This window comes from Buceros rhinoceros, unplaced genomic scaffold, assembly GCF_000710305.1.
Source record: "Buceros rhinoceros silvestris isolate BGI_N320 unplaced genomic scaffold, ASM71030v1 scaffold277, whole genome shotgun sequence".
Lineage (NCBI taxonomy): Eukaryota > Metazoa > Chordata > Aves > Bucerotiformes > Bucerotidae > Buceros > Buceros rhinoceros.
This window is the reverse complement of record NW_010421389.1, coordinates 20869-35999: the sequence shown is the minus strand read 5'-3', so window position 1 is coordinate 35999 and position 15131 is coordinate 20869. Positions and strand designations below refer to the sequence as shown.

At 42.1% G+C, this 15131-nt stretch overlaps 1 protein-coding gene across 1 annotated transcript in view; it reads right to left on the bottom strand.

Annotated features, from left to right (window-relative positions):
• Nucleotides 1-1331: 1331 nt before the first annotated feature.
• The window catches only part of LOC104496494 (heat shock 70 kDa protein 12A), a gene marked incomplete at its 5' end in the record, with an annotated part of 30144 nt that continues 16344 nt past the window's right edge, over nt 1332-15131 (bottom strand). The window contains 6 exons of the mRNA XM_010139623.1: nt 1332-1980; nt 3424-3527; nt 5167-5425; nt 6833-6937; nt 7474-7560; nt 10003-10174. Coding sequence (XP_010137925.1) covers nt 1346-1980; nt 3424-3527; nt 5167-5425; nt 6833-6937; nt 7474-7560; nt 10003-10174 — 1362 coding nt within the window. The remainder of the gene's footprint in view (nt 1981-3423; nt 3528-5166; nt 5426-6832; nt 6938-7473; nt 7561-10002; nt 10175-15131) is intronic.

Here is a 15131-nt window from a genome sequence, read left to right as displayed (position 1 = left end):
ATTAGGAAGAGCATTGCCAGCAGGTCAAGGAAAGTGATTGTTCCCCTTTATTCAGCCCTGGTGAGACCACGTCTGGAGAGCCGGGTCCAGTTCTGTGCTTCTCAGTACAGGAGAGACATGGACACGCTGGACTGAGACCAGCAAAGGGTCATGAAGGTGATTAAGGGATTGGAGTATCTGTCACGTGAGGAGAGGCCGAGAGAACTGTTTAGACTTAAGAAGGCTCAGGAGATTCTCAGAATGCATGTAAATGCCTGATAGAAGGCAATAAGGAAGATGGAACCAGACTTCTATGTGAAGGAACAAGAGGCAATGGGCACAAACTGAAATTCAAGAAATTCCTTCTAAATATAAGAAAAAGCTTTTTTTTTTTTTTTTTTTTTTGCAGTGAGGGTGTTTCAGTTCAGACAAATAGCTGGAGATTCAAGTACCTCCGGAGATACTCAAAAGTACACAAAGCATCCTGCTTTAGTTGACACTGCTGAGAGGTTGGACCAGATAGTCAACAGATGTCCCCTCCAACCTCAGCTATTCCGTGATTCTGTGATTCAGATGTAAACTGGTAGAAGTTTAGAAGACCCAGAAGGGAAATAGCTTTGTAAATAATTTTGCAATGGATAATAAGGGTAATGTTAGCTATTCAATCTAACAGCTTGTTGTGAGAACTTGGTCAATAAAGGCCTTGTTTTCAAACCAGAGCAATCAGTATTAGGCTCCTTAACCATATATTGCCTAAATCTAATTTTAACTATTTCTGAGGATTCTCTTTTCAGTAGTATCTCAGAATTTAAGAAACTCAGTTCCTATTTCTTTCAGTCATTTATTTTTAGCACTTAAGATTTTGAAAGCACAGGGCTAGATCAAAAGAACGCAAGAATCCTACAGCCTACTAATTTGTTCCCATTGCCAGAGGACGGTGCTGTTTAAACAGCTACCCCACACAGATCAGCCCCCCTAAAACAACCAGGTGGGTTAGTGAGTTTTCTTGGGAGGAAGAGGAGGAAGAACAAGAACAAGGCAAAGAGATTATGATTTTATATCTTTCAGCTAATCTTCAGGATCCAACAACAATCAGTATTTACTTAATAAAGGTAGATCTTTAAGCATGCTTGAGTAACTTGGGAACTTTTACTACCTCTGTAACTTTTGCTCCCAAAACTTCTTAAGGGTCTTTCGAAAGCCAGCCTTTGGTCACCGAAGGGCACAAACATGACATACCCCACCTCACCAGCTGTTCTCATATAGCCTGCTGAAATTCAAGTTGATTATGTGATATATGAAAGTCTAAAAGTGGAACAGTGGAAGATCAGTCTCACAAACAGGCTGTGGTGGGGAAAATGGACTCTTAGTAGTTTAAGAAATCAATGCCAACTTTGACACTTTTAGAGGTGGCAACATCAATGGCCATGGCTTTAATTTCAGTGTCCCCAAACTGCATAAGTGTTTTGATCTCCCGCCGGTTTGGCACTGCAGCATCAGTTCCCGTGAGATCCAAGCGAAGGGTGCCACACTTTTTCACTCCGGATTCGGTGATGAAGCTGACATTATCTTGTTCTGAGCTATAGATATTGATCACTATTACTAACTGAGAAGGTTTGGCAGGTGTGTAACTGCGTGTCACAGTTTCTCCGAGGGCTACAGATTGGTCGGCTGAGATAAATTTGTCAAAGACATCAGTGCACCAGCGTGTGCCATCTTTGATTAGGAGCTTCTCCGGTGGATGCTTCCCTTCCACAAACCGATTGAGCACGCCCACACCGTATGTGAGAGGTGAGCGCCGCACTTTGATGACAGCAGGGTCTAGACCAAAGAGAACAGCTCCTTTGAGGATTGTGAGCCCCACATCCTGAGGAATGATGACTCGACATCTCGAACCAAAAGCGCTCTGGACAGCTTGTTGGAGTAAGGGGGATTCAGCGAAGCCACCCACCAGGAACAGGAACTTGACATTGGTCACTTCTGGCTTATCAAACACATCACCTAAACAGAAACAGAGACCATTCAATAGGGAAAAACCCACAAGGACAAGGCAACGCTGGTGAAACTCCTAATGTCTGAGTGCACTCCTAATGCACATGCTCAAGATCTCAAACTCCCACACCTATGCCCACACTGCCACTCTCAGCATGTGCTACTTCCACCTCTGTAGTCTCTTCTAGACTCCATTTCGCTGCGAATGAAAACTTACCTCAAAGAATACAATATTTCTGAAGTGGCATTTAAAACAGAAATTCTGTTTAGCTTCTACCAGTAAAGAGAGACAGATTTCTTGCAAAGAAATCCTGCCAATCACATCATGGGTAGTAGGGAAACAGGTATCATCTTGCCACTTCAGGTATCAGATATTCCCAAACCTAACCAATTCACATACCCTTTTACTGCGTTCCAGATAAGTCACCCCACTTTAAATTCACTTATTATTTTTCTGACCCTAACATCTTAACCACAATAAGTACCATCTGCGAAATAACGCCTCCTTGCATTTTTACAGATGTTCCTTCTTAGCTTAAGTCCACACTCCCTACTTTCAAGAAAATCATACAGTTCAGTTGTATGAACTCACCCTTAGTTCAAAAAACTGAGGCAGCATGTCTCAGTTATCTGTTACAACTGTTGTAATTCTAGGTCTCTCTCTCTGCTCACACATAAGCTGTTCTGTAATAATTGTCTTACTAACTTGAGACCTCTGAAATCTACCTAATAATTCCTCACATGGAGAGCAAAGATGGATATTTCATTCCAAATACGATTCATTTGGTGCTTTGCAACGTGTGGAACAGCAATATTTTGCTCAGTACCTATACTGTACTCGATACAAATCCAATCTTCCACCAGGAAAACCTTAAATAATAAAGTTACCAATAAGCCTAAGTCACTTGTCTTTACTGGATAAATAAATTCAGTGCTGCTTATGCCATGCCTGGAAGTACTTTTACCACGATGCATCATTTACTAGTTGTGTTTTAGAGATGTCAGTGATTTGGATGGTCATGAACAAGTATGACCTTCCACTGTGGAGAAACGAACTAGAGGTCTTAATAGCAGGAATAATCAGAAACTAGTTACATTCCTGGCATTTAGTCGTTGCCTGAAACAGGAAAAAAAGCAGGATCTGGGTTAGTCAGTGCCTTTCAGCCTTCCGAATGCTTGCAGCCCTGAAGTACAGAACAACTGAAGCTCAGGCAGTAACAGGACTGAATTAGACCCAGTAACCAGTACTACAACCAGATAAAAATATGTGTTACAAAGTGATGTCCCTTACTTTTATTATTTTCCTAACTACTTTGTAGAGAACTGCAAGTTTCAGAACTAAATTCCTTGGTGACATTTGGTGGGTACTAGAGGAGCAGTTTGACTTAATTCCAGTTACTGGTTTGAAACCTGTAAGGTCAGCAGAAAGTGGGAATACATGGAGATACATACTAAGGTGCTGGATGATCTGGTCAATGGTAGGTTTGAAAAGAGCATTCATTGCATCCGGGCTCATCCTCAGCATTCCCTGGGAGGACCATTTCACAAAGTCCACACTGGAAAAGAACAGTTAGAAAGGACATTAAAACATCATTGTGAGCTGTAAGAAACAGCCAAGCACAAGATGCGCTAAATAAATAAATGAATGAGTTTACAGAATCCACACGCATTTGGCTTGGAAGAAAGCGGCTCACCTCACCCCAGCCCCAGGCCACCTGCAGCAATGTACAATTCAAAGGAAAATTGTTATTTTTGCTTGTCTAACTGTTGTTTTCTTTGCCTGATTGCCTTCTGTAGCATTACCAATGCTCAGCTGCTTCCTGAAACAGCTGGCAGTCAATCCAGTGCTCGCTCATCTGAAACAGCCCTGATTCACCCCCAGAAGGGCAACGATTAGATTATAGCAGCAGCAGGCCAAAGCCACTGGAAATGCACGAGGAAAATGAGCAGCTATGGGAAGCCTCGGGAGGCAGAAGGAAGGACAGCATTTTTAATGAGGCACAGCATTTGTTAAGTGAATACAGGCATTATGTTATTCCACCACTGATACACATCCCTACAGCTCAGCAATCTCCTTTTCTCTCATGCACATTATATGTCACCTTTATATTCTTTGTAACCTGTTATCCAATTAATTTCATTTTATTTGAAGGGAACATTTAGATTCACCATTAAGACTACTAATAAGAAGGAGATGGTCTTGCTAGGGGGGGATATTTCCAGAAATTTTTAATTATTTCAGAACATCAGCCTCATTTAGAAGCTGAGTCTGAGCTGGATTCCAAGTCATTTAGGCTTAAAGTCCATTTATCAATAACTTTGGTGATGAGAGATGCAGAGTTTCGGCCTGCATCCTACATTCAGCATGGCTTGAGGAAAGTTATTAACAATACCAGATCACTGGGGAAAACATACGCCAACTGCAGAGAGGTCTGCAAGGGCAAAACATTCTTCTTTTGAAGTGATAGCAGGCTGGCTTTTCTTCTAGTATTTCACCAGTTAGATAAATTGCTCGGTAGGTGGGGAGACAAATTCCCTCCAGAGATTTTAATTCATGATTTTCAGTATTAAGAAGGCACCCTGAATAGCAACATCATGGGCTGCTATTGAAAAGAACGTGAGGAGATACTACAGATCTCTGGAGATCCACGGCATATCAGAGAATGAACAAGAGAGCCTATGGATCTGGGGCAGAATGCTTGGGATCCAAGAGCAGGAGATGTGATATGTGGCTTCTTTCTGTGTTTTTTAATCTAGTGAATATACGTACTCAAGATCTTGGATTTGTTCCACGGCCCAGGCCTCTAAAAATTAAGGTTCTAGGTAACTAACTTGTAGACACCAAATCCTGTATTTGAAATGACTTTCCTAATTAACATGTAAGGGACTCAAAATACTGTCCAATTCAGCAAAGTTACAGAGTGGCGGCCCAGCAAAAGTCAGAAAAAGCAATACCAGAAGAGTGCAATAAAGAAAAGCAACACCAGAAGAGTCTTATATAGAAAAACTTTTGCAAGAGATTGATCAGAACTTTTCATACTGGAAGCTGCACTTCAGGCAATCTCATTTTCTAGTCCTTATATTATATTTTTACATTTTTATCTTCCACTCTACATGTAATTAGGATATTTTAATTATTTGTCTTTGCTATCAAAAGTTAATTCTGCATCCATTTGGGTTCAACCGTCTACTCACTTGCTTTTCCTCAACGCATGTTCTACACTGTGACCTCGAAACTTCTTGTAATAGTCAATGAAGGAGAAAGGCAGAGTGATGTTTAGTGGATTGGTCCTGTCTGGAGCCGCTGCCCGTTTACGGGACTCAAACGCTATCATCAGATCTACCCAGGCAGCAGGACGCTTGATTTTAAACTGCTCAATAAAATCTTCTCCAAATATTTTACACAGGAGCTTTTCAAATTCATAGTCCACACCTAGAGAACCATATGGCCCACCTGTATTGCAAACAAAACACAACTTTAATATTCTGAACTGCTGATTAGATTTCAAGTTGACTAAATACACATCAGATCGACACTGCTAGGACTGCCATGGGAGAAGGTCTACAGAAAGAGCTCTTTCCTAAATGTAACAGTGAGTCTAACACAGAACATAAACTTACCTTTGCCTCACTTTTACTCCTATAACATCACACCCACACTCAGTAACTCACTGTACCACTATCAGAAACATTCTTATTAGAAGCAGAGGCAACTGCCTCCTTAGCCACACGTGAGAAGGTGTGGGTTGGACTCATATTTAGGAGTAGACAGACTTGATGGGCACTGTCTCATTTGCCCTTACTAGGTAGTTTCCTGAGGTAGACTTAGAGCCACCAAGACTGAGAAGGCTCAGTGATGAGCCGTACAGATGGAGACTAATGTGGTACAGAGACACAGCAACAAATAATAGGCTGACTCCTGTGCTTAACAGCTTAGCCACAGGACAAAGTCAAAGGGAATCTGGAGTTCAGGAAGGGAATACTGCTCAAGGAACTGTATCTTTGCAATCATTGCTGATGAAGGGTTTGGAGAACTTGTCCTATCAGGAGTGGCTGAGGAAACTGGGCATGTTTAGTCTGGAGAAGAGAGGCTCAGGGGGGACCTTATCACTCTCTACAACTCCCTGAAAGGAAGTTGGGGGTGGGGGTGGGTGTCTTCTCCCATGTTAAGAACGACAGATCAAGAGGGAATGGCCTCAAGTTGCACCAGGGGAAATTTAGGTTAGATGTCAGGAAAAAATTCTTTACAGAGAGGGTTGTGAAGCACTGGAACAGGCTGCCCAGGGAGGTGGTGGAGTCCCCATCCCTAGAGGTGTTTAAAACCCGTGTGGATCTGGTGCTGAGGGACATGGCACTCTGGCAGTGCAGTGTGAACGGTTGGACTCAATGATCTTAAAGGTCTCTTCCAACCAGATGATTCTATGATTTTTCCCAGGGGATGGTAGACCCTCCTTCTTACACTGCCTGTGAAGTCACTGGTATATATAAGATTCCTAGACTTAAATCTAGGGAAACCTCTGTTCTGCCAACAGTCACTTTACAAGGATCTTGTGGTGACACTCAGCTATTAATACTCCACAGTGCATCTCTGAATACTGGACAGAGCAGGAATACACAGTTGACCTCCCAAAGTACAGGAAGATGACAGCTCTACTAGCAGAAGTCAGACCAGGACCACGGCAGGAGGTCATGGCCTGAATGAGAGTGAATGAGAGAGCAGCTACATTATCCTCATTTTGCATGCTGGTCTTATTTCAGGAAGAACTGTTAGTGAAATGCAGCGAATAACAAAGGCATACACTTCCTCCACTGACAAGCCAAAATATTACATCAACAAAGCAGTCAGTGGAAGCGACATTACCTGTTGCCTTGTACAGCTCCTTCAGATGTCCTTCAGGGAGCCTGATCTGATGGACAGTCATATCCACTGTGCCTCCTCCGCTGTCAACAACGATGTAACGGTCACCTGGTTTGCCAAAGGAACATGGTATTTACGTCAGCGTTACAACAGCGTATTTCAAGGAAAGCTCAGGGGCATTATCACCAAGAGAGATAATCTCTCACAGACAGTCATGAACATCTATGCTGAAGATTTGATCTTTATTAGTAATTATTATGCAATGATTGATAAAAAATTTCAGCTACTGATTTAGCTCAGATGAAAAGGGGATTAGTGGAATTCCTCATGCTGCTGCTGTCCATTCTAGTGGGCTACCAATGAACAGCATGGCGTATTTACAAGGCCTATTCTGAGGAAAACATTCTGGTTGCATTTTAAAACCTGGATTCTTTTCTACCATCTCCTTAACAATCTGTGTTTTGCTAAAGCAAACAGAATTGCGGTTCAGTCTTAGAGCAGCACATGAACTTGTATTTTTTTTCCTTCTCCTATTTATAATCACTGTGAGAACAATGCAGTACACAGCACATTTGTGGGAAACATACTGTTCGCCTGCAATATAAAACCAGTGAGAGCAAAGTTCATTCCAAAAGGGACGCTACCTTCCTCCAGCTCGGACCAGATCTCTCCTATGACATTTTCCACCATAAAGGTACGACTCTGTCGATTACGACGGACGTGTTCCTTAGCTAGTGATTGACAGGGAAGAAAAATACTGTGTAAGAAAGAATGAAGATGTTGATATTGTAAGCTGCAGGGCAGAAGTATAAGGAGGCTGACAGATCTGTATGCATCACTTCTTAAAAAATAAAACAAACACAAATTATTACATTAAAATTAGGAACATTATAACATTGTTCCTAGAAAGATGGATGGAAATATTTTTTTGGCCACACTGATCTTCCTTGATACCGGCTGTAGTAAAACCAATAACCTAATATGAAAGCTATAAACAGGTCTGATTTATTTTTGTAAACATATTCTGGTTTACAAAGCTCTGCCTGGCACCAGTCGGGCTGGCAGCCAGTTGTTGGCTGACCCACGCCCAGGGCTGGGGGAACACTACTCCCAAAACCACTGCTTATTTTGGGTGCTCAGCCAAAGATATGTCCCAGCCTTTGAGGATGTCAGTCTGCCTCAAAACAGGCAGTCAAAAGCACTGCTTCTCAGATTTATAACTCCTTAAGGCCACAGACATCACCAAGTCTGACCCTCATAATAGTTTAAATACACAAGAATTAAAAACTTCGGACAATCTAGCAATAGTATTTTAACAATCAGTTAACTTACAAGACTTCATTGCTACTTAGACATTTAAAAGATGCAGAACAGTCTGTCAAGAGAAAGCAGAGCAGTGAGAGCCTTTGCTAATACGCTCCCAAACCAACCTCTACAACTGCATGATCAAAAAAAAAAAAATCATTCCCTGTGTAACCTTCACTCACCTTCAAAGGCAGTTCTGTAAAACACTACAGGAGAAGGGAAGCATCCTGTCATGCATGAAAATGTAATTCCTTCTGAAAAGGTATGTAAATTGCTGAATGCATTTTGCTTCTCATTCCTATCATGCCCAGCTCCAGAAAAAGACCAGTGGCTCCACTTGCACCAGACCCTACGATGCAGACAAGCTGCACCACCCTCCCTGCAGTGACTTAGCACTCAGCACTGCGAGTTTAAATGACGAAGCCTTCAATGACCAAACTAGAACTAGGTCCAAGCAAGGGCCTGCCCCTGATCCCGCAGAGGTCAGTGGGAGTCCTTTCAGTCGCTGTGGGCTGGAAGTGAACACAAGAGCCAGTCTTTAGCTGCAACCGAAGTAAGGTTATCCCAGCTACTACGAACAGTAAAATTTTTGTTTTGACTTCACAGCAATAATACGGTCCTTGGAATGCTTCTCTCTGTTTATATTTAAAGGGTTTTTATCCTTAATCTGTTCTCAGCTTGTCTTGAGGCCCTGCCATGCCTTTATGAAATTTTAATTCTAACCTCAAATTAATTCACTCCAAACTTTGTTTTCATTAATTTTGTCATGAAACCTTTCTCATCCCCAATAGCTTTTACTGCACAAAGTCAAGAAGGAGAATGGTAACCCCCATCCAAGAAAAAGCCTTTAGCAGAATTCCACGACCAGCCAGATTCTGCCCAGCTTCAAAGCTTTAATCAGAGAAACTCTTTTATTATTTTCCCAGAGGCAGATCCCTGTGTAGCCTGAAAGTGAGTTCACGTAAAATCACATGGAACTGGAAATGGTTCAGGTCACGAATAAGGGGGACAGAAGGCAAGGGGCTCCTGAAGGACTGTGTCCTGTGAAGGGATTGTGTCCTGTGCTCTGTGTGGACCTCCATAACACTGAACACATCTGACAAGTGCTGGCTAGGGGAGGCATGGATTTGAGAGAACATTGAAGTGACTCCGCCTACTAAAAAAAATGCCCTCTGGTAAATACAGGAATAGCTTTACTAGCTTAATCTCCCATTTGCCTGTACTGTTTTGACCTAGAAAATGTGATAATATACGAATTCTCCTGCAAAACTGCTTCTGGGATAGATTGGAAACTACCACTGGATTCAGTGCAACTGTTACAGTTCACACAGATGGGAAACCTGCATTATGCAGCAATCGCATCCCATTGCTGCTCCGTTTTCCTTTTGTTTTCACTCCTATTTTCCTCCAGTCTCGGGTAGGATACCAAGGTCAAAACTCTGGAACACCACAGGCTAAAAGTCCCATTGCAGATACAGTTATTTAACACTGCTTCGATAATGCAGCTAATCAAACCCATAATTGTTTCCAACAAATTAAATTAAAAAGTGATCCAACACAAAGTATTGATTTCAATTAAGGCAGAAAAATACTGTTGTGAAAATACTAAAAGACTCCCATGACATCCCGATAAAGGCAAGGCAATGAAGTTACCTGCATGCTAAAATCCAAGAGTGTGCAAACACGTCTGCTGGACCAATGCCTAACCCAGTCTAATTACAGAGCAAAACAGTTTATAAAAGTAAACTGATGCTGGCCTGAAACATTTTAAGAGAGCAAGACAATGGGAGAAGGTAAGAAAACAGCCCTCACCCACAAAGCAAATTTAGGTGTAAGATTCTAAAGAAGTGAGTTAATAGAAGGAGTACCCTGTGTAAATCCGGTTCCAATAGTGTCACTTGGGCTATAACCATTGACGGGTGCCCTGCTACTCAGGTCTATCATCTGGTGCAGGCGGAGCTTTCGGCAGTAGATGGAAGCAGCCTCCGGTTCCAGGGCAATGATCAACTGCTCAGGATTTTCAGGAGATACCATTCCTGCCTGCAAGAGAGAACCGATCAGAGAAGTGGGGTGGGAAACACCACAACCCAGCAGACCCTTTTCAGCAGGTGAACAAGCCTTCCCCCAGCTCGCGGGTTCAGTCAGGTCAGCCCTCCGAGTTCAAAGCACAAAGGGTTTAGCTGCTGTTCGCTAAAGGTCTTGATCTGGGAATCCTCCTGCCCACAGTGTATAGCACAACGTCACAGGCTGCAACAGGGAAGTACGCATGCACTTACCATGCCAAGGCTCTACCGAGCAGCTGCGTACATGAGAGGTGGGCAAAGAGAGAAAGTCATTTTGAAACCTGTGATGAATGGCCTAACCCCCAAACTCCTGATTAACCATGAATCTGTGTGCTAAGAGGGGCCCCAGCCTCCTTTAAGAACTGAAGGAACACTTTTGGTGTCTCCACCCACAACAATATTTTGAGTATCCCTTTCTTTACATCCCAGAGATATGTAGTCCTTGCTGAAATGGACTCCCTGCACTGAATAGCTTACTAGAAATACACGACACACTTCGTCAGTAATGTATCTTCTGACTTAAACCCAACACTTTCTATTTCAAAATTCTTTGCTTTTAAGGACATTCACTTTTATAACATAGTCAAAATACTCAGTATATTCACAGACTCAAAATACAATAGGGCAGGCTCCCTAAAATGTGATGAGAACAAGCTTAAAAATAATATCACGTTATAAAATCAACATTTGCCATTCTTTCTATTTCCTTCTGGACTTTCAGCCTCCAGACTGACAGGTTTTCAAGAAGCCACAAGTTCTTCGGTAACCACATCACTCTCAGAGCTGGGCTTAGATTAAAATATCAACAAGCATTTGACAAAATTCTGTTTTCACTACTTTTCTCCTATACTTCTTCCTATTGTATGATTTTCTGTTAAAACAGATAACAATATCTTTCATCTCTTTCTGCACAACTCTTAGTTTACCTGCTACTGTTTTTCAGGTAAGTGCCTGAGTACTAAAGCACGCTAGCAAACAAATACATATATGAACGTTTTTCTACTTCCAGGGTCAATCTTCCAGCAAACCTTCACTCCATTCATACACACTCACTGTGGTGGCTCTAGAGCATCCCCACAAGAAGGCAGACTCACAGGGAAAGACTGTGAGCCTTCCTTAATACAGCTACACTGTGGGAATTGCTGGCTGGTTTACACCTGCAGCTAGAAACTCAAATAAAAGCTTGTTCAAAAACTGAAACTGGGGTAAAACTTCACATTTGCTGCCTCATTATACCCTCTCTATCTTAATAAATAAGACAGATAAATATTTTTTAATAGAAAGCATCTTCCTCATTGTTGATAACAAAAAAGGAAAAACACCACGAAATAAATTCCAAAATAAGCAAGCAAAGGTTAAACTAATCAGGGTTGCTGGTTATTTTTTAAAAGCACACCTCATTATTGGGATTATGGTCAGTTTACATCCTTTATCGCTGTTGGGCAAAACCTGCTGCTTCACAACTGCACTCAACAGCATGATCTGAAGTTAGCAGAACTGTCTGTGAAGGAGAATACTGTGCAAATACCAGAGAATATCAACCCTTGCCAGCTATGTGGCAACACATGTTGAAAAAACATTGTATTGAAAAGAATGTTTGCAATCAAACTTTCAGAATTTGGAAAACACAGATTTACAGCAGCCAGAGGAACTCTCAAAGATGTAAAGAGTCTATCAATCAAGCACAGGTCCAAGACAGACTCTCCTGCCATTTGCATCTCATGCCATTTGCATGCAAACACGTTGGCAGACGCAGGCTTAGACAAAGCTCTGGAGCGGTGCTGGGCTTGAAGTTCCTGCACTGTGCCTTAGTGTAACTCCAATCTTTCCTCCAAAGATTTGGATGTACCAGGAACAAGCAGGGCTGGTTTCACGCCAGCTCACTTCAACATCGCTCATCTCCAGCTGAGCTCTTCTGCACACAGAGCTTTGATTTGTGGCATTGGAAAGGGCAACATTCAAGATATGAATCAATACTTGGTCCCTGACCCACATTTATCTAATCGGAAAAAGAATTCCAAAAATGTACGGTCACTGCACACAAACCATCTCGACCCTTTACCGTCTTTGCCTTTGGAAAGTTTTGCTACAAGCCGAATCTGAATTTTTCTTGCTGCCTTTCTAAGGTCAGCACTTCTTGCCCTTTCCAGTAAGGGCATGGAGAACAAATAGCAAACCACTGCCCCGCGGCAGTTTTCACATATAATAAATCCATTATCATGTCTTGAGAGAGCTCTGAGTTTGAGCAGCAAGTGTTTGTTTGTTTTTAATATCCAGCAATGCGGATGAACTCAGCGTGCTGAGTCTGCTCCATGTACCAGGCATATGTTAGTAAAAGTGAAAATTCTATTTTAGGGAAAAAATAGTTTGTTGCTAAGGCTGTTGAAATCCAAAGGCTACATCATAACACATTTGCAGAGGTGACAAGAACTGAGCTGCACACACAGCGAATGCACTGGTATTTCCTAACTTGAGGAGAGGCGAGGGAAAGATCGCAAAGCCTTCTTGGGGGGATTTTGGTACAAATTTCCAAGGCTGGTTCTGCTAAAACAAAACACTAAACCATTAACATTTGCTTCTTCCCCTCCTCCAGCTGCAGTCTGTACCATGAACTTTTCACATGGCAGCCCGCACGTCGGGAGAGGAAGGCAATGACCTGCAGCGGATGGACTCAAATCCACATTCCCAGACCTCCGAGTATAGCAGATGCTATTCTTGCTACTTTTTCTCTCTAGATACTATTTTAACATACTCAAAATATCTCCTGAGGAAAACTTTCAGCAGAAATGACAGTTTTTAACGGTTCAAAGCACAGCTGATCCTAACAGAATTTCATGAAGGAAATGTTGGGCTTTTTTGTTAAAACACTTTTCTTACAGAGTTTGAAAGGCCAGTTACAATGAAGAATGTGTTATTTCACACCCTAAAAAGACCATACAAAGAATCTTGTACAGTGAGAGGTACTAGGAATACAATTTATATATATATATATTATATGTACATATACATGCATATGTATGGATTAATACTGACTATTTCATATCATCAGAGATAGCACTTTACTGTACGTATATATCGATACACAGGACAGATGGAATGGGGGACGGGGAGATGAGAAACAAACATGAACACATATTGCTAGGGAGGAATGGAGCAATGAGGCTGCTTCGATAACAAGCTCTGAGAAGATGAAGACTTAGGAGGCAGAACCTCTGTCCCATCATTACAGCCCAGGAGAAAGCGACAGATGTGAAATAAAATACCGAGCATGCAGAGGAAGGGGAGTGAAAACAGCAGGCGGTCAGCACAAAGAAATGGTGATGCATTCATTAGAAATATTAGAAGTCTGGAAATTTGCTATATTTTACATTTGTTCCTTTATCTGCCTCACTCCATGCCCTCACCCACTGCTGCCCAAGCACCACTGTAACTAAGAACAGAGATTCACAACTTCAGAGGCTTTAACAGGACAGATCTAAACACTGTCTCTGTATTCAACATCACGTAGATCATTTTGGCAGTGGGACAGATGCATCGTGTTGCTTTTGCCTAAGGCAGCTTATAGCAGACTTTATAGCAGAGCCACATCTTGACTCAAGGCTGCTAAGGAGATCTTTTTTCTCCCACTACACTCCGTAGCAGTATAAACCCAGTCACCACTCATGAAACATGAAGGGAGCAGACAGTGGTTTTCCCAAAAATACAAATGTGGAAAACCCATCATGGAATTACAAAAAATCCTTTGAGCATCAGAAAGGTCTTAAAAATTAATTTATTTGCATGACACTGCTGCATATATATACATGAAAGATACAAAGAACACTCTGAAAAGAATCACTTTAAAAGGTCGCCCAAACTCACTTTACTCATATGCCTGAGGAGTAGGATTTCATACTCTGACAAGAGAACGCCCAGATTTTCACTCACTCCAGTCAGACAGGTCTGTGAGCTGGTGCCAGTGCAGTGCGGCTCATTTGCCAAGAAGCATCACTGACAGCAAACCTCAGAGTGCTTCAAAGCCTCCTGTGCTGGAGCACAGCAACTCTACCACCCAGATGCAGGTGAATTCTCAACCTGGTACATTAGTTCTGCTTTTATAGCCAGAGATGTGTCACCAGACGAGAGCCACAGCTGGCCACAGATACATCCTGGATTCCTTGAACAGCATTAGCTGCCAGGGCTTAGACTAACTCATCATTAGCAAATACTGTAGTCTGGACTGAAGCGCAGTATGGCAGCCTGAGCACTTCCAGAGAACCGAATGGTATTCACTCATTCCATACACAGAACCACCATTACTACTCATTAAAAGACACTAGTTTCAAAAACCAGCCTCACATGTCATGACACACAATGAAAAAAGCAATGCACTTTATAATATTTTAAAAATAAAAGAAATGTAAACAGCCTGAAAGCCAGCATTATAGTACAACATTCCATGTAGTTTGAGCCTTTTTAAAAGGCAACAAAAGCCACGAGGTAGGCCTAGATGAAAAGCTCCCATCTCTGAAAGCCACCATACTCAGAAGCATCAGCATCTAGCTGGAGTACTCCTGTGTCTCAGAACAAGCCAGGCAAAACACTGTTGCCCTATCAGGCTTTATTTACTACACCACGGTGACCTCAGAAGGAATAGTATATTAGGGAGTACGCCATCATTGGCAAGGAACATGCTGCTAATTATTATCCTTTCAAGCTATCGAAAGAAAAAGCTAGATCTCTTTTTTTGCTTTTTCAGAGATACATCAGGCATCTTTTTAAAGGCAAACAAAAATAGACCCAACCACTGACTCACAACACAAGGAACATGCCTTATGTGGAGAGCACTCATTTCTTTGAGATATAAAATTAATTACAAGAATTGATACTAAACTCTTAAGGGCGGGGGGGGGGGCAGAGGGGGGGTACAAACACCCACGAAGGAAAAAACAAGT